The 19,366-nt window shown below is 48.4% G+C and overlaps 6 protein-coding genes across 6 annotated transcripts; 3 read left to right on the top strand and 3 right to left on the bottom strand.

The window, feature by feature from the left end:
• The first annotated feature begins 429 nt into the window (after positions 1 to 429).
• GGS25DRAFT_511042 (uncharacterized protein) lies at positions 430 to 6,161 on the top strand. Its single transcript, XM_049262696.1, has 7 exons — positions 430 to 875; positions 935 to 1,784; positions 1,843 to 3,512; positions 3,576 to 3,923; positions 3,989 to 4,606; positions 4,683 to 5,430; positions 5,505 to 6,161. The coding sequence occupies exons 1-7, from the start codon at positions 706 to 708 to the stop codon at positions 5,979 to 5,981; spliced, it is 4,881 nt and encodes a 1,626-aa protein (XP_049112433.1). The 5' UTR covers positions 430 to 705; the 3' UTR covers positions 5,982 to 6,161.
• Positions 6,162 to 8,263, bottom strand: GGS25DRAFT_511045 (DUF1479-domain-containing protein). The gene is made up of 3 exons (XM_049262697.1): positions 7,448 to 8,263; positions 6,640 to 7,362; positions 6,162 to 6,584 (listed from the first exon to the last, which is right to left on the bottom strand). The coding sequence occupies exons 1-3, from the start codon at positions 7,887 to 7,889 to the stop codon at positions 6,262 to 6,264; spliced, it is 1,488 nt and encodes a 495-aa protein (XP_049112434.1). The 5' UTR covers positions 7,890 to 8,263; the 3' UTR covers positions 6,162 to 6,261.
• Positions 8,264 to 8,338: 75 nt separating this feature from the next.
• On the top strand, positions 8,339 to 11,200 carry GGS25DRAFT_90303 (uncharacterized protein). Its single transcript, XM_049266127.1, has 3 exons — positions 8,339 to 10,011; positions 10,079 to 10,858; positions 10,937 to 11,200. Exons 1-2 carry the CDS (start codon positions 8,799 to 8,801, stop codon positions 10,741 to 10,743), a joined length of 1,878 nt encoding a protein of 625 aa, XP_049112435.1. The 5' UTR covers positions 8,339 to 8,798; the 3' UTR covers positions 10,744 to 10,858; positions 10,937 to 11,200.
• Positions 11,146 to 12,519, top strand: GGS25DRAFT_90364 (uncharacterized protein). Its single transcript, XM_049266128.1, has 2 exons — positions 11,146 to 11,191; positions 11,302 to 12,519. The coding sequence occupies exon 2, from the start codon at positions 11,579 to 11,581 to the stop codon at positions 12,368 to 12,370; it is 792 nt and encodes a 263-aa protein (XP_049112436.1). The 5' UTR covers positions 11,146 to 11,191; positions 11,302 to 11,578; the 3' UTR covers positions 12,371 to 12,519.
• Positions 12,520 to 12,873: 354 nt separating this feature from the next.
• On the bottom strand, positions 12,874 to 13,526 carry GGS25DRAFT_526407 (uncharacterized protein; the record flags this gene model as incomplete). Its single annotated transcript, XM_049264978.1, has 2 exons — positions 12,874 to 12,982; positions 13,129 to 13,526. The coding sequence occupies 2 exons, from the start codon at positions 13,524 to 13,526 to the stop codon at positions 12,874 to 12,876; spliced, it is 507 nt and encodes a 168-aa protein (XP_049112437.1).
• Positions 13,527 to 16,740: 3,214 nt separating this feature from the next.
• Positions 16,741 to 18,206, bottom strand: GGS25DRAFT_90380 (ankyrin). The gene is made up of 2 exons (XM_049266129.1): positions 18,105 to 18,206; positions 16,741 to 18,034 (listed from the first exon to the last, which is right to left on the bottom strand). Coding segments are annotated over exons 1-2 (708 nt in total). The 5' UTR covers positions 18,107 to 18,206; the 3' UTR covers positions 16,741 to 17,328.
• Positions 18,207 to 19,366: the final 1,160 nt, after the last annotated feature.

Consider the following 19,366-nt stretch of genomic DNA (forward strand, 5'->3'; position numbering starts at 1 on the left):
GTTCTCACAGACCTCCATGCCATGTAGTTAATGCGTGCTATGTAATACGAACCATCTGAGGCATCTAGTATCCGGACCTAATGTTCCGTACCTAGTAGGACCGTCTTAACACACAGGTTTGTCAGATCAAAGTCATGTGATTCAAAGGACCAAAGCTTACATGTGTAGTACTTATAGTAGTTACCTAACCAAGGTAGGTACATGATAATTTATCTTTCTACAATACGTATCTCATCACATTCAAGCCACCAATTCCTTGCATGACAGAGGGTGTGATTTAGAGACCTACGTGTAGCAGACGTAACACAAAGCAGATATACACACGCGTGCTCTTTCGATTCGTTCATACGATCATCTTGAAGCTAACAAAATGCAGCCTCACCTATAAACTGTCCTAACAATGTAACCTGGGCGCAGCCTATAAGCAAGTTCAAGACTTGGAGAAGCCTTTACTGAACCTTATTGTTAAGCACAAAAGTATGGACGTTTAATGGATAGGTAGGTAGGTAGGTAGGTAGATAGGTAGGTACATATGTAACTAGGTATTTGTATGGCTCTGTGAGGGGCTGAATATATGTGGATGTCTATCTGCCCAGATACCAGATATTAGGTACATGTATAAAAAGGTAGATGCTTCACGCGAATTTCATTGCCTGATACCCTAAATGATGCCACCTTGTTCGTATCCCGGGAAATGTGTTCACAATGAATCAAACAGAAAGAAGGGCGAAAGCACGCATGCTCGTGCAAAGGATCGCTTGTGAGCATGGCTACCTTGGCGAGGAAGTCTACGCAAGGATGCCTACAGACATACGCTGCATGGTGGAGGAGGCACTGAAAAAGAAGGATCGTATGATTGGAAAAAGCGTTGTAACGTATGTGAGCGTTTTTTATAACGCTTGTTCTTTATTTCTAATTGCTAACGTTCAACAAGCTTGGCCAAAAATCTTTACTCGAAAGATGTTAGATTCCTCTTCGAGTTACTCCAAAACGCCGATGACAACAAATTCCTTGATGCCACATCTTCAGGCGCTGTACCTTACGTGTCTTTCAACATTCATCAAGATCGTATTATTGTTGAATGTAACGAGGATGGGTTCACTGAGACTAATATTCAAGCAATATGTGCCGTCGGCGAAAGCTCCAAGACTGGTGCCCAAGGCTACATTGGCGAAAAGGGCATTGGCTTCAAGTCAGTGTTTAAGGTAGCTTGGAAAGTCCATATTCAGTCTGGTGACTATTCCTTTACTTTCACGCATCGAAAAGGGGACTCGGGGATGGGAATGATCTCTCCAGAGTGGCTAGACACGAATGAAGCACTAGCAAAGCCCCTAACAAGAACGACCCTTTTTTTGCACGATGAGGGAAACCTTTCACAGCGCCAGAACATCCTAGCCGAATTAGATGATCTTCGGCCTACAATGCTCTTGTTCTTGAACAACCTGAAAATAATTGAGGTACACGTGTACGACGAAGATGGAAACGAGACTTGGTCATCTATTTTGACGAAAAAACCATTCTCTGGAGGGTTCAATGTACTCGAGAAGACCCACACTGAGAAGGATAAGACTACATGTATAGAACAGATGTATCATGTGGTAGAAACGGTTGCATCAAACCTTCCTCCAAATGAGAACAGGGAGTACACAGCCCAGGAGGAATCTTCGAGAGCGTACAGCAAGGCCAAAGTGATACTGGCATTTCCACTTTCCAAAGGATTAGAACCAGTCATGGAATCGCAGGAGTTGTTTGCGTTCTTACCCGTCTGTCGAGTTGGATTCAATGTAAGTCCCTGTTTGACCCATGCTATCTGGAGAGACCAAGGCCTAACCATCGTGATAGTTTATCATCCACAGTGACTTCTGTACCCAGGCAAATAGAGAAAATATCGTAACGACATCCCCCCGAAATATTCGCCTCTTAGACGCATTAGCAGATGCGTTCATTGTTTCGATGAGGGGGTTGTGTCAATTTGATAGTCTACGGTTTAAGTGGATGAGATATCTTCCGAAATTGGTTGATGATTCAAGGGATCCATTCTGGAAAATACTCGTTGATAAGATCAAAGTCGGTATTTCCGAGGAAGAACTACTCATTCTGGACGATGGCTCGACTTTACGACGAATAGCACAGGTGAAACAACTCAGGAGAAAGCACCGTGACAAAGAAGGCAACCCTTTATTTGCGGATCTCGATGAAGCCTGCTATATCTCCCCTTCTTACCAACCTTCTGATCTTGCCATCCTCAAAGACTACGGACTTGCCTATCTTTCACAGGATATGCTTCTTGACAGAGTCAAAAAAGACTTATATTGTAGTAACTCTAGGTACAAGTCTCCTTGGTCTAACGATGACTGGCACAAACGTGTATCGAGGTTACTAATACCCCCAATTGAAACGCCAACGTTATGTCGTATATTCTTGGAAAGAACTATATTTCTAGAACTCGTTCCCTTAACCGATGGGCAATGGGTTAGTGCGGCTAATGTAGATGTACACTTTTCATCTACATGGGATTCTTTCCCAATTCCTGGAGACCTCGGTTATCGTCTAGTCAGCCCCCTAGCAGAGATGCTGCAAGCCCGGCAGAACCTATTCACACACCTTGGAGTCCATACTGCCTTGGCGAAAGACGTCAGCGACAAGATCTTTGACAAAAACTCAAACTCAGAGAAAATAGACTTCCAGATCTCGTTGTCACATCTCAGATTTCTCTATATGGCCCACAGCGAGGGTGAGCCTCAATATAATTCAATGATGCTATGTGACACCAATGGGCAATCATATCGACAGACATCCAATCGGTTCTACAACCTGGGATTCCTATGGAAACTAGTGAAGAAGGCACGGACAGTTCCGGATTGGGATAATGTTCATTTCTTGAACGAAGGATACTTCACAGATCCCCCAAATAAACCGATCCTAAAGGCCCAAAACCACCCAACGTGGGAAGACTGGCTACGGGAAGCTATGTGTGTACACGAGTACTCGCCGCTCATTGATGAATGGACAGATGGTTCTGAAAATCTTTGGAAACTTTCTGAAGAATGCCAATTTGTGGCTGAGCATCTCCCTTCTGACCTGCTAAACTTCCTCGAATATAATTGGGGTCGAAAGTCACAGATCACAACCGACGAAGAAAGGCAATGTTTAGGAAATCTGGATGTACGTTGTCGAGGCGGCGAATCTAGAGCTCTTTCAAGCACATACCTTCCCCTTCCTATACTACTAGCCAAGCGGGACGAATTCATGCGACAAGGAGAGTTCTTTCCTTTTCTCGACATCGATGGCAATCTGGGTGAAATATCAAAATGGAGCTTTTTGCAAACACTTGGAGTAGGAGGTCATGCCGACCTTCGCTTCTACCTTCACATCCTGAGTGGGATCCAAGCAAAGAATTTTGGTGGCATCTATGAGCCTTCCCGTGTCATACATCTATACCTACGGATACATGAAGAGTCTTCGCATTCCAGCAACATCGGCCTACGAAAAGCAAGACGAACTACGGTATAGTAAGTATATACCGACCTAGCCTATCAATATTTATAGCCCTACCATGTTAATGATTGACATAGTGACTTCTTCAAAGATGAAAGTGGTGTGTTCATACCTTTCTCGGAGACGAGGAACTGTAGCTGGGTTTCACCGACTAGTTGTGTACTCGATGGTCCGGTTGATATGCGCATTTCTCACCCTATCCTCTCGATATATCGTGATTCCTTTCCAACCTTGGATCTCGATTTCGCTCAGCTCAAGAAATTCTTCAGTGTTACTTTGAAGGTCCCTAATTGTTCTAATTCGAATATTGTGGCCGAACTCGAAAACATGAGCCGAGAAAATTGTCAGGAATTTGATCGAATCCTCAATATGTATAGATATCTTAAGGGGCAAAACGCTTCCAGCAAAAACAGTACGAAACTGAAGTATAAAGCCTTTTAAATTGAAAAGCTATCTTTGAACCTAACACAATATGCTAACAATATGATAGAGAATCCTTCGAGCAAGGTGCTCTGACTTTCGTGGGAACAGACTTGCATAAGGGCTGGTATAAGCCATCTCAGTGTCTCTGGTCTAGTTCAACAGCGATTCGAGGCAGAGTGAACCTGAGAAGCGTGTATGAAAGCAATATGGAGAACTTCTTTGTCAACACCATTGGAGTGAGCCGGCTCGATGCCAATGTTGTTTATCAGGACTTGCTGGAATTAAATCCAAGGGAGGCTGCCGTAGACGACGTCAAAGATCTTCTTCGTACAATGAGCTCTCAGATTGAAATCAAAAGCCCGGAATCTTCAGCTGCGGAATTATTCCAACGCCCCATTCTACCGGTCAGAGATGTTAATGGCCGAGTTACCCTCCGGTCATCAGACACCGATTTTGTGATTATTGACCGCAAGAGGCTTGGCGATATCTTTCACGATAGCGTCAAAATGCTCGATTTCAGCTTCAGTGAAGTCTGCCACCTACACCCTCTCATAAGATGGGCCGCACTTGAGGACCGGTATATATCACGACTGGTCAAAGAGACCTCAGTTCTAGAATTAGGTGCCAGAACCCACATCTCAGATCCGAGGCAAGATATTAAGAAGAAAGCATATAGTCTATTCCGGTATGGCTACCAACCTCAACCTTACCTCAATGCAGAACACTGCTTAGCTTCGTCCTGCTAACAAGTTTTTATGCAGAATCGCAGTTCATTACAAGAGCCCTCGAGTAGAGGGGGATGGCAGGGAGTTCTACCACTTTCTTCGGGCCATCAAAACCTGGGAGGTTAATAGAATATCGACGACTCTTGTGCTTTCGGCCAATGGAGAAGAAGTAACTAAAGAGGTTAGCACCGGTGAAGTTCACATCGATGATACTAACGGCTTGGACATTTATGTCCCGCATGACGAAACCTTACGATATACCTCGTATCTTTCCACTCTCCCGAAACGCCTCGCAAAGTGGATCATGACTGGTCCTACACCAAGTGTCTCTGATCATTTTGATGAAACTGCTGGAAGACACATCCAGGGCGTTTTATCTGCCAATTCGTCAGCTGTTGAAGATCATCTGCTGTCAAACGAAGGCATAATTGAAGTCTCTATACCACGAGAAACAGAAGAAGACGTCTCTACCTACCAAGTGGTAACAGAAGAATATAACAATGACGATGTATTCAATGATGCAGATTCCTCCTGGTCAAACCTGGTGGGATCCTCTACTACTATAGGAAGAGCAACCCGGCTATACAAGAAGCTTTTAATACAGGTCGCGTCAGCCGCAAAAAGGAGCCGCATTCTTGCTGACACCCTTGACCTTTCAACCCTTTCTGAAGCATTGTCTAGCGAGGATTCCACTGATAGCGAAACCTTTGGCGAATTCAATCTCTTCCGTCCCAATACAGAGATGGAACGGAATAGGAGAGTTGGAGCCGCGGGCGAGCTCTTTGTAAGTCATTTATCTAGGTACCTATGTGCCGATGAAAATCATTTGGCCAACATGAAAGCTTACATGACGTCCAGGTGTTTGTGATTCTCAGCTACATGAACCCACGTCTCCGTCGCTTCGACCGGGACAACTGGACGAGCACCATCCGAGGTTATGCGACGAGCCATCCCGATTTTGCGGACATGGGAACCTGGCTAGGAATCGAGACTTCGGACCTTGAGTACGAAGACGTGGACGGCACACTGACAGAAGCGCTCGTGAACAAGGCGTACCTGCCGAGTAGCTGGAGCAATCGCCGCCCACACTACTACATTGAAGTCAAGACGACTTCCGGCACCTGGGACACGCCCTTCTATATGAGCCACGGCCAGCACGCCTCCATTCAGCGCCTTTCTACGGAGAACTCGGTATACGTCATCTTCCGCGTCTTCAATCTGTATACCCCCAATATCGGCGTCAATATCTATGTGGACCCCGCTCGTCTGGCCAGAGAAGGGCGCTTGAACTTCTCGGCTGACTCGTGGACTGTGACTCCCCTTGCCAAGTCATGAAGCATTACTGAAGATATTGCAGGAGGATGGTAAGTATATTATCATAGGTTACTAAGGTACGGGAGGGGCTTTTCCTAAACTAGGCACCTGGCAGAGACAGCTTAATGTAGGCAGAGGCTTAGGCACTGCATGATATTCCGAGATATTCCCTACTAGGTAGGCATTGAGTTAAATTTGACAATTCATTCATTTCTTCATACTTCATTAAACCACTTCGCCTTATACCTATCTACCCAGGTAGGTACATATATGTATAAGCGAAAATGCCTCCCGGCAATATCTAGTAACCCAGTATAGTGTTCGCCAGCGAAACCACGTTCCTCGCCCCATCGCTATCGGTCGCGGCCGGGACCAGCCTCTCAAACCCGAACGCTCGCAGCCCTTCGTCGGCGCTATTCGAGCGAAGGAACGACTCCGTTGGTCGGTTCACGTGGTGAGACTCGCCCTGCCCGCCGGGGAAATCCGGGCCAGGGGTTCCGTTTAGGAAGGCATGCTTCTGGCGGAGGACATATTTGGCGTTTGATTCTGTGACGGGACATACGGGGATGTACAGCACGCTGGAATCGGCGGTGCCGGTATGCACCTTGTCGACGGAGTGTATAGCTGGTTGAAATCCGTTAGCTCTTCATTCAATACTAGGCAAACCAGGGCTACTTACTATCACAATGCCACACCACATAATCGCCCGGCTTTATGCGTGGAACATGTACCATGGTATGTTCGAGATCCAGATGCGGGTGAAGAACCGCACTCAGCTCCTGTCCATGGCCAGGGGTAGCTCCCTGCAAGTCACTCGTCATCTCGGAGCCAGCAAACTGCCAGTTCTCAGCTGCGAGATACCCTTCCGACGACGTCTGACCGACGTCCCTGATGGGGCGGAAGAACGGGCGAAGCAGCACGTACGCCGTTGAGAGCTTGACCGCGGGGTTCACCATCAGCGTTCCCTCAAACGGGTTCGTGGTGCTCATGCTCAGCCAGCCTTGGAACATGCGGAACATGGAGCAGGCGCCCAGGCCGTTGTAGTTGTCGATGACGGCGGGCACCCGCGTGCTGGCGTCCCACGGGTCGTAGTCTTCCCACGTCCCCTGGAATATCTTGTCGTAGACCCCGCCGCGCCCGTAGCCGTGCAGCTCCCACCTCTCCACGCTGCCTCCATCGATGTGGGGTCCTAGTGCAAAAGTGGCGTCGCCGGGCTGTCTGATGCGGAGCCGGTCGGCATACGCCAGGGGCTGCGATGTGGATATGGCACTGTTGGGATCGGACGTGTGCCATAAGTTCATAAAGGCCCTTTGGACGCGCAGCAGGTTCGAGTGAGCCCTGGCGCGGAGTTGAGGCGCAGACCAGTATAACTCGTAGACCTGCGGGTTGTCGGGCGGGAACGCTTGTTCTCAAGTTAGCAGATAAGATATACGTAGAGATATATATGTGTAAGCTTCACGTGGGCATCTCTCCTGTCGTCACCTCACCTTTTGTGTGAGGATTCTGCCTCACATACTCCTCAATCTCGCTCTTAAATGAACGGGCTTCCTCTTCGGGAAGCACGCCCCTAATAACAGCAACACCCCTTTTCTTCACTTCGTCGCCGAGCCGGTTCAGATCGGTGTCGAAGTCCTGGTAGTCGAGGCTAGGAACAACGCGAGGTCCTTCTCTAGCGATCGTTTGGTTCTCACGCTTGAGCTCCGCAAGAAGCCTGTTCCAGCTCTTCACCACGCGGTCTTCGTGGCCACCCACCAGGGTCCTTTTGAGCTCAAGAAATCGCTGGGGGAGAGGCGTGGTTGGGCCTCCGGATAGAGATACGAACGCATCAGCAATGTTTCCTTCCCTTTTCGTCTGGGTCTGGGTTGCGGCCATCATGACCGACCGTGCCTGGAAGGCAGTGGTCGGTAGATGTCGAGAGAGAGCACGCATCTTGGGACTGGGCGTAGTCGGTCAAGGCCAAGATAGTAACTAGTCGCTGAAGGTAGACATATAAGACATATATGATGCGGTTACCAACATAACCAACTAACCTAGGCAATTGCGTACCTAGGTAGGAATATATATAAGATGGAGATGCGAGGAGACCGGCATCGACTTACACTTACACGTTACTATGAGTTACGGAACTACCCATTTAGGTTTCTGCGTAGTAGTAGATCAAGGCAGCTTTTCGGTCTTTCATCATACAATGTTCACGGTCATATTTACTTCTAAGCGCATATTGGATAGGTACTAGGTAAGTGCCTACATAGTGCCTAGTTGCCATGTGAGCGTTTAGGGGGGGTCAGGGGGTTTGAAATCCGGGGCTACGAAGTACATAAAGTGGGGTATGTCGAGGGATCCACCTTGGGGTCTCCGATGCGGAATTACTGTTTTCAGTTTGACCGACTTCTTTCACCTCATTTCACCTCATTTCACCTCTTTTCAACCTTCTTCAGCTCCCCTTCTACTTTTGTCTCTTTTAGTCTTCTACGTCTCTTGACGCGTGATGTGTGTGGGTATAGTTCGTCGGTTGCTCTCGGACTACTAATAACTTAGTACTAAGTAGGCAGTCCCTCCTCCGACTTCAGAGCTTTGTAATCAATACTCCGTGTTTATGTGAATGTTTTCGGAACTTCATCGTTCACACTACCTAAACACCTTACCATCTTTACGTGTGCCGATCTATTACATTGCCTATGTAGGTTCTCATCGGAGACTCCCGAATATCTTTATTCTTCCGCAATTCTCCGCTTCGTCGGAAGATGCTGTGGCACAGGCTTCGGCTTCCCAGTATCCTCTAAGTAGGATTCGAACCGATCTGTCGGAGTTAACGTTTCTAGGGTTTAGCCGCCAGTTATGGTCAGGTTTGTAGAATCCGACTCAACGGGCTTGCCCCTGAAGAGGAAGCAGGTTGCGCAGGCCTGTGCGAGATGTCGGCGAAGGAAGAAGAGATGTTCCCATAACTTGGATGGCCGTACCAATCTCAACGAGCCTCCTATTCACAGCACGCCTAATTCTATACCTAGAGCAACCGAGGCGGCACCTCAAGCACCTCAGGCTTCGCCTAATCCCCAAGCTCTTCCGCAGCTCGACAATCTCCCGGAAAGAAGCGACTCCCGAAGCGCGTCCAGATTTGTTGGCTATCTGAGTCCCGAAGCTATTCTCATGGAAGCCACCAGCTTATGCGCACAGCGTGATTTGTCTGTCGGGGGTGGCCTTGGGATATGGAAATCCAGAGCTCCTGATTTGGCTAATTCGAATAGCCCCGGTCCCCTAACATCTCCCCCTCGACACATCTTACAAAATATGCTCAAGGCATATGTATGGAGCCACTGTGTTGTCTGCTGTCCTTCACCGTCAGATTATGCCGTGCTCCTTCGTATATATCTCGAGAAGCTAGACCCCATTTTCCCTATCCTCAACTGTCACCTGACAAATACCTCTCGGGACGAGATAGGGGAGAAGGTATTACAGCAGATTGTCAGCCTTGCCGCTGCCGCTGACCCAGAGGCTACTCGCCATCTTCGTCTAACCCCCGACGGTCCTCTGCTCTCTCGCCATGACTTTAGCAGTTCCCTATCAAATTCCATTCAAACGATTATCGATGCTGGACTTATTACGGATCGGGTCTTCTTAACTCGCATACTAGCTGCTTTGTCACTATACATGCAGCCGAGTAGTCCAGAGGAAGCCGATGTTCCGGCATTCCTGAATAGTCATGCAGTTCACCAAATGCACACCTTGGGACTGCAGATGGCTGCGGAAGACAGTGATTCGAATACTCGCACCCTATTTTGTTCAGTTTGGGCGTTAGACCGCCTCAACAGTGCCTTCTATGGCCGGGCCTGCCTGATCCATGAAAGGGACGTAGGATGGAATATCGATGATTGCATTTCCAGACAGTCACCCCCTTTTCGGCTATTGCTGATGATCATCGGTCTCCTCGATAAAGTCATCGGCTTGTACCGCCCCGGAAACAGACAGGAGAAGGATTTTATCACCGAGCTGCCAATCTTTGAGCAGATGATTATAGATGCGGGAGCAGCTCGAATATCCAACCCATGTTTAGGTATGTACATACCCAGTTAGCATCCGATCTACGTGGGTTAGAAGGGAAGAGTGTTGATGGTTTTTAGCCTCTCTTGAAATATTCTACCACTCAGTCGCCATACTCTCAAGCCAGTCGCCGTCCGAGAACCGGTCCACAGCTCTTCCAGCCCCGTCCACAAATAGCCGTCGATCGTTGGCAGCCGATCGAATTACTCTAATCGTGGGGCATGAGTTTGCTGGGCAGTTATCCTATCTACCCATCATCCCTTACGGCGTCTGCTTGTCGCTTAGCGTCTCATACCGCAAGATGCGCTATAGTAACATCCCGATGTTTAGGAACAGAGGCAAACAAGCCTTTATAGCGAACACTTCGCTGCTGAAATCGCTAGGCGATACGTTCTGGACAGCAAAAGCTATGGTGGCCATGGCCGAACAAGTTATTCAAGAAATGGACAAGGCCGTCGCATCGATAACGCAAGAAAATGGGCTTGCGCATGCTTCCAGAAAAGACAAGCCTCCGCCACAATCAGACAGCGAACCGCCTGCCTCCGGAACGGATGGTAGTGAAACTGTTGACTGTGTCGTCCAGGGAAATCCCGATCTATCAATCCTCGACACCGTCCCTGATCTAGATGTTTTTGGCTATTTCGACCCGACTTTCAACCTGGATGCCGTAGATGCTGCTTTGGAGGGCAATCTCGATTTCGGAACTTCCTCAAATTGGTTCGACTGGCAACAGTTATGGGGATAAGTTCACCGACGTATTTAGATGAATGGCTGCTTAGTCGATTTTGCAGCGAACAAAATGAGTTGCCCTCATCTGTATGTCTATCTCAGGCAGCAAATCCACATGGATATTGTCCGAGGTATGTTCACCTACCTAATACACACACTATACATATTTGCCCCTATCCGCATCTACTTATTTCTAATTGTTCTTCTAGACTCATCTTTTATCGTAATGCTATTACAAGCTAAATACGCGGAGAGAACTCCCCTTGACTTAATTAGCTACTTAAACGCTTGCCTAGCATCAGTCGAAGTCATGGAGCAAGGAACTAACTGAATTGAGGGTTATGCATATCCTCGAACTTATAAGATGATACCAAGCGTACACCTCTGAAGAGTCCATATTCCTTTACATCTGAACCTACCATTTCAACCTTTAAACTTTAAGGTCTATCTCGTATTCGTACGCAGTAGGTAGACAAGAATACAACAAACCCCGCATGGCTCCACGCCCCTTTAAGCAGTTTGCCACCGTCGTGCGGATCCAATACATTTATCTCCTAACGTATATCTTACGTAGTGGCCTATTCAACTACAGCTATATACGGTACTTGGCTTAAACTAACGAGTTGGGTATCAACATACTTACATACATCATGCCGGCCCGCCCACCTTTTACCATACCTAACTACCTCCTTACCTAAGTATGTAACCTAATAAACTTCATACGGTTTTCTTACGATAGGGGCTGGTCTGTATTTCCATCTGTAACCACGTGCACTCAGTCCCCAATAATTCTACCAGCACGTACCCCCTTTTGAAGCAGTTCCCCGGCTTAGGTAAGCCAATACGCAACCATGGCAGCGCCGACGACTATCATGATGAGCCTCCCCCAAATCGCCAAAATGATCGACCACTCCTTACTGCACCCAACCCTGACGGATAGGGAGATCCACGCCGGTCTCGAGATAGCCAAACGATACAAAGTCGCGGCCGCCTGCGTGAAGCCGTACAGCGTGCCCGTAGCCATGGACGTGCTAGCCGACTCCGGCGTGCTCATCTGCGCGGTCGTCGGCTTCCCGCACGGGAACAGCACGACCGCCATCAAGATCCTCGAGGCCGAGGAGGCCGTCAAAGCGGGCGCGCAGGAGATCGACATGGTGGTCAACGTGGGCAAGGTGCTGGGTGGCGACTGGGAGTACGCGACGAACGAGATACGCGCGGTCAACGACGTGGTCGCGAAGCAGCACGGCGCGGCGCTCAAGGTCATCTTCGAGAACGACTTCCTGCACGACGAGCACATCGTCCACCTCTGCCGCATCTGCACCTCGCTGCCCGTCGCCTTCATCAAAACGTCCACGGGCTTCGGGTTTGTCAAGCAGCAGCCCAGCGGCCTGTACGCGTCCAGGGGTGCCACGGCGCCGCATCTAAAGCTGATGATGGCGAATGTGGGGCCCAATGTCCAGGTCAAGGCCGCTGGTGGGATTAGGTCGCTGGAGGCGGTTATGGTGGCGATGTCGCTGGGGGTCTCGAGGATCGGCACGTCGTCTACGGTGGCGATCATGCAGGAGGCGGCTTTGAGGGGCGTGGAGAATACGCCGAAGGAGTTTGCGTTGATGTCGACGGAAAAATTGAAGGGGGTAAAATAAATGCGACTTGCTATCTTACCTATCTGGCCCCCCCTATTTAGGTCTTATTCGAAATGTTGCACCACAAGCGCATGAGTTTCCATAGGTCACAAGAAGTCTGCTATCAAATCCATGAACCGTGCCTATTTTATTTTAAATCTTCTATTCCCGCAACAATGCTACCCAGCTTCCGACAATGACCTCGATCCGCACACACATCCCCTCTTCTTCCTCTCCCCTTTTTCATATCTACTTCTTTGCCCCTTCAAGTAAACGGGGTACCTGTATACACGTTCCCCCCCCCCCCAACCCCATTCCTTTAAGCAAAGTTCCAGCCTGCAATATAGTGGGTGAGGTAGTCAGCCTTGCCCACGGGCACACCTTCCTTCCTCAAGATGTCGTACAGAGTGGTGACGTGGAAGTAGATGGTTGGGAGCAAGTAGAAGTACGCATCTGTAGCAGGTGAAAAAGAAAGAAGGGAATGGTTAGCGACTGAGAACAAATCATTGGGTATATACTTAAGATTAAGGTGGGTTATGTATGTGCGGCCTGCGCGATTCTGAGGCAAGGCACTTTGGATGATGATGATGATGATATTGGGGGTGGGGCGGGAGGGGGGTATGGTTCAACGTACTAGAGGAAGTGTTAGCATGTGTATATTCGCCGATTGAAAGTTCAAAATAACAACAATAAACCACATAGAGTCAAAAAGACCAAAAAGAAAAAAGACAAAAAAAAAAGGGGGGGGGGGGGGGGGGGGAGGAGAAAAGAAAACATACCAGTCCTTCGCCGACACATCCGCGCTCTTCTCATACATCGACACCTGCACGACCTCCTCCTCCTTCCCATCGACGTGCTCGGGGAGCACCTTCCGCAGCGCCTCCAGCGTCTCCTCCAGCTGGGCGCGGCTCTCCTCGACGGAGTACTCCTTGTACTCGAGGGCGGCGACGAGGTCGTCGCGGGTGGTCAGCAGCTGGATGCCCTTGCGCGCGAACAGCACCGTGATGGTGACCTGCGCCGACAGCGGCAGCATGTCGTCGACGAGGCGCGCGGAGAAGAGCGAGGAGAAGGGGGTCCCCTTCGCCTTGGCGTGGGCCTCGGCCTTGTCGAGGAGGGTCGATGTGGTTTGCAGGGACTTGATCAGCACGGGGATTACGGTGGCGTGGAAGGAGACCATGGTTGCGGTTGTTGATGGGTGTGGATGGGTAAGTGTAAGTGTAAGTTTGTGTGTAAGTGTTAGTGCAAGTTTGGATAGATTGATAGGTCTTATAAGAGCTATGTAATTGTCGATGAGTCGCAAGTTTAGATATTTTTTCTTCAGCCAAGGTCTATCCATCCTACCTACTACTTATACATCCAGAGCCCCCCCCCCCTCCCCATATGATCTACGCGATCGTGACAAATCCATGATGACCCTATTCGGGGGCATTCTGTCCTGCAAGGTACCTAGGTAATAGGTACCTATCATATCATTAACCTAACCTTACATATGTACCCTTTCCATCCCACCTTAACCTATCATCAAGCTCCACATTTCCCCTGCCTGCCTGCCTGCCTGCCTACCTTACACTAGGTTACACTACTTAACCTGCCTAGCATAGAAAGCAACTACCTTTCTACGCTTTTCTCCCAATCAACCCATTACCAATGATGATCCAAAGACGGAGCAAAAGCAATCCGGCTAGCGGGCCCAGAATCATCGGTAATGCGGCCAACCAAAAAAAAAAGAAAAAAAAAAAAAAGTTAATGATGGCGGTGTCGATATTACGTATGTACCTATCCTATTTCTAAGCTAAAGCTTACTAATCTACCCGCCCCCAGCTCTCTCCGTTTTCTACACTAACTAGATAAAAATCTCCTATTCGCCAATCTGGGGTAAAAAATTGTCTCAAATCATTTTACACTACTGTTACATATGATAGGGTAGGTACCTAGGTATGTACGTACCGAGGCGTTTTACATCTTGGTCGCCATTGATGAGCCCCCTTAATTAAGATCTACTTATATCTAGGTTACATGGAACGCTTAATAATACGATATGTAGATAGAAGCTTCCAAAGGTTACATGTATGGTAGTGGACAACAAATGGAAAGGAAAAGGCCATTTATTTAGATTTTCTTTTTTCTTTTTCTTTTTCTTTCTTTTTTTCTATTTTGCTATAGAAAATCTCTATAAGCAGTAGTTAATACCTAAATGAAATATGTAAAGCAAGATGAACAACTGTAAACAGGAAAAACGCTATCATCCATATGTACCTAGTACTCCATCCTTCCGCGTAAGGTATTGTAATTTGTACCATTTCATTTTCAATCGCCGAGATGTGCCTAGCCATGCCCGTCCATATCTCACTATTATACACCAGCCAACCTCATTTTCCTCCATGGTAATATGTACCCGGGATATGGATTTCTGAAAGGAGAGTTTTTTTAAGATCGCGGCTGATTAATTGGCCCGCATCTTATTCTTAGTCTTTTGTGACCCAGAGCCAGGTAACAGGCTTCTCTCTGGGGCGACCAGTGCGAGTGCGGTCCCAGCCTAAGCTTTTCAAGCTCTTGCCCATCATATCCGCATCGTCCCCGGTGAATGTGGTACCCTTGTACCACTTGCCGTTTCCACCTTGAACCACTTCCGTGATTCTGTTCTTTCGGGGGTCGGCGTTCTGGGCCCCAAAACCCGTCATCAAGTCCGCAAGCGTTACCTTGACTGGAACCTGGTATGCGTTGAAGTCGAACGACGAGCTTGAAGGAAGTCTCCAGGGCGCAGTCGCCGACTTGATCACGTGGATCTTTGTGTGCTCGTCGTGGAAGAAGAAGTAGTTATAGCCGGGCTCGCAGTTAAAGCCGCCCGTCGAGTTGCTGAAGTTCAAAGCCGGCGTGTCGGCACTGACAACAGGATGGGCGGTAGGGAATCGAGCCGGCTGGCCAGGGAATGTAGGGACTGGGTGGTTAAACCCGTTCTGGGGGACCACATAGGTTGGGCCCTGGCTGATGGGTCCGGGGAAAGTGAAGGGGCCCCTGTTCATGGGGTAGCCGGGCGGCGGCGGCACTCCAGCAGGTAGAGCAGTGTTTACAGCCGGTCGGGCATTAGGGCTCTGGTCCACGCCGTAGCGCGGGTTCCAGCCGTTACCGAATGGCTGAGCAGACATTGTTGGGCGATATATATGGTTAGCGTGTGGATATGTTCGGTGTGTAGGGAAGCTTCCAGTGGCTTCCGTGTGTCGATCTGTGCTATAGCTTTCGGAACTATCTAAATCGTTATTGTCTTGCACTTCGCTATCGGTTTCGTAGAAAGTGTCGTGCTCCGATCCTGTACTATCACTGTCGTAGTAATAGCTATCGCTGTCCTCGGTACTCTCAGTTCGTGTAGTAGTATCTTGTTAAACACAAAAGTTAGCAATGTGGAACGAAGAAGCGAAAATGATAATTTACTCCTAGCAGAAGGGAAGAATAGCTGAGAGCAAATTTTTAATGGTCAGTGCTTCTAAAAGGACATAGTAACTTACCAGGCGCGTTGGCGGGATCCGATAGCCTGTTACCGTGGTGACTGATAAATACTTCTATGTTCCAGAGTTCGCGGTCCCTAGAGTCGTAAAAGGAACCTATGACCAGCCAGGCTAAGGCGTGCAGAGATGGCTGAAACCAGAGATATTGTCCGATGACAAGTTTTGCGGCAGGCCAGGGCAACTCAACGTCCACCAAAGCTCGCCGAGAATCCAGCTTGAAAGGTATTGGATGTATGGAAATAATATATGAGACTTGGTATCGAATCCGATGTGCGATGGAGAAAGAAAGGAAAAGGTCATGTCGGGGAATGTAGTAATGCTTATATAGTAAATAGAAACTAGACTTGGCCCCACGTGGGTGTTATGAATAGAGGAATATGGCTAGCCTGAGTAGAGGTTTGCCCATACTAACCCCTTTTTTTCCGTGGAAAATTCAGGTCATCGGGGAGGACAGTAGGATAAAGGTATAAGCCAACATCACTCCCATGTGATATATGGAGATGCGCGATGCTTGTTTACTAGTCGGCAGTGGTGAAACCATGATAGAGGAGCCTCCAGTGCGCAATCACAAAGCCAGGTGTAGGGCAGATGACTAGTGTCTATAGTCACCCAGGTAACCATCCCTTTCCCGTGCAGTCGTCGAAGCAATCATCTCTTGCAGAGTCTTGACCAACTGGTCGTCATAGCCAGTGTCAATAAATACCCGCTACGAATTAGAACATCAGATGCAATGCGAATTGCCGTCATGAGTCAAGTTAGGTACTGTATAAATAAATAGGCATGATGCATTAGGGCGTCGGCACGGGATGGAATGCTAGGTTAGGCATCTAGGAATCATCTGAGATCCATGGAACCTAGGCACAGTAAACCTTTAATAGCGACTGTGTACGGAATGCGTGTAGATGATGTTCCAGCTCAGGGTTGGCCCTTGGACCCCTAGACCTAAGATAGGAGTAACGGTGTTGTCTTAACAAGAATGCGGCTCTGCAAAATCTTTCGACATTCCATGATTAGGCCAACTCGGGTTTAACCCAATGGACGCTAAGTGTGGACTCGTTGAGATGGTGTAAGGTGTAGCAAACTAGACCATCTGCGGTGGCCAATGCATGGGGAAGCGTATACCTCCAACCCCACGATGCCGGTATCCCTCTGAAGAGCCCGAGAGTTTTCTATCTCTTTTAGCTATGGATTTTTCTTTTCCTTCCTAGAATTGGTTTGTTAACCTTAAATCTAGGGTGGACACAAGGTCGGGACAGGATATCCACATAGAAGTTTGCTAGACAACTAAAACTTTACTGTATAATGGATAGGGAATAGACAGTGCTTACAGGATTTTTCCATATAGGTAGTACGCATATGCCAAGTACCCATATTAAAGCCCAAGAAGACTTTCTTGGAAATGTGAAAAGCCATTGACGGGTGCCTAGCGAGCACGCATCGCCTCTGAGAATAATTCCGCCTTTCCTAATCTCGGCTTCAATCCATGACGTTGACCTCCTCTTGAACCATTCGGACAGCGCCGCCCTTTTTGGTCTCCTCGGGTTCAGTCTTGGTCCTTCTTTGCTTCTCGACTTCATTTACGAGTCCTTTCAGATAGACATCAGCCTGTACTGTTGCACTGTACGCACCGGCGGTCCAACTCCACACATTCCTTCTCTGCGGGTCGGCCCCAGCGGCAAGTAAGGTTCGGAGAACAAGGAGGTTACCGTTACTGCTAGCGAAATGCAAGGCAGTATTCCCATCGAGGTCGGCATTCCGAACAGCGCTTTGTGCGCCACCTGGCACATAGGTGAGAAGAATCTGTAGCGCGGTATCATGACCACCCATGCTGGCCTCCATAATAGCATCTCTACCCCGTATATCACGACGTAGGATAGAAGGTGGGTCGGTCTCGGAGAGGAACAAAACAACTTCCGTGTGACCGGCGGATGCGGCTAGCATCAAAGCGGTCTGATGATCGTCATTGAGGGCGGGGGTGGGACGCTCATGGCCAAGCGCTACCAAAACCTTGCAAACCTGGAGATGACCGAGACTCGCGGCAAGATGGAGGCTCGAGTTGGAAAGACCGGTGGCCGAGTGATCCGGGTTGTGTACCAGGTCCGGATGTGATTTGACGATGCGTCGAACAAGTAGCGCATCGTTGCTATGGACGGCCCGCCGTAGCCGCTTCGATGGCTCAATCCTGTTCATGTATATGTGTGAGCTTAGCGCATTAGAGGAAGAATATAAGAATATGTTCCTCAGCTTCTTACATAGTTCTAGTAGTGTCTATAAAAAGTGCCAAAGACGGGTGATACCCTGGTCGGGGCCTACCACGCCGCCGACCTGGCCTTCTGAGGATGGTTGCCAACCTAGGGTTATCGGCGTATTAACCTCCACTGAACAGTTGCTAACTAAGTAAGTGCCTAGTAGGATTTTAGGTGTAGAAGTAATAGTGGATGTCCAATTTTCTAAATGATATATTATGACAACTTAGGAAATCATAAGAGTGCAAAGTTTGTAAGTAGGAAGAGATCGTCAGATGTGTCGTTGGTTGTTGTACAGTTTACAGTTACAAACGTGACGATGTCGCGATTTAGGAAGGCACGGAAGGTACGGACAAGCACCAACCAACCAACTGACGTCGTCCCCCAAGGCTCCAAGGGTCCTCCAAGGCTGTCTGTCCCTCAATCAAAGTTTCAAGGTTCTGCAGGGGCTTAGCGCTTAACCTTACGTATGTACAATAGCAGCCCCGCTTGCAGATAGCCCATATTACTATCAATTTCGATACTTGAGATGAAAGTAACTTTATTAGAGATGCAGAGGCTGGTGTGACTTACCCCACACGTACCTTGGAAGGTCGAGCTCAATCACAGTACATACACCCGCGGGTATCCGATAAGTTTAGTACGGCGTAGTACTCTGTAGGGTCCGTGCAGTGAGTTGTTCCAAAGACCAACCCTTTGTTATATGCATATCGATAAAACTACATGACTATAAAGGACGGGTTTGTGTAAAAGATCCCAATCTTCAATATTATTATCATTGCCTACATGCCGCCGAAACAGATATCATCCATCTACTTACTTACATAGTAGGTAACTGACAGGAGATGAATTGGCATCAGGTACTCTATACAAATGAATATGATGTCACAATCATAACCAGGCCGTCGAGACTACCTAGTCATCGTCTGCGTGGGAAAGTCAAGCTTGGATAATCTTTCAGGTTCATACATACTAGTAGTAGTAGGCCTCGACAGGGTATCCCGATAGCCATGATGTACCGTGTCGCGGCTCCCGCGATCCAGTGAATCTTATGACAGGTAATTAATGCATGGAATCACGCTTGCGACATCCATGGAAGGGTTGTCAAATGCTTAATTGGTTGTCACTTGGTATAGGTACTAAGCGATTGCACACCAACATGTAAACCTACCCAGGCAGACGAGTATCAAACACTAACCCAATGGGCAATCCGTGAATGTTCGGCGGTTTTCAAGCCCCCCGAAAGCGGGCGAGTGGAGCGGCTGAAT

Source organism: Hypoxylon fragiforme (genome assembly GCF_022984875.1).
Source record: "Hypoxylon fragiforme strain CBS 206.31 chromosome Unknown GGS25scaffold_10, whole genome shotgun sequence".
NCBI lineage: Eukaryota > Fungi > Ascomycota > Sordariomycetes > Xylariales > Hypoxylaceae > Hypoxylon > Hypoxylon fragiforme.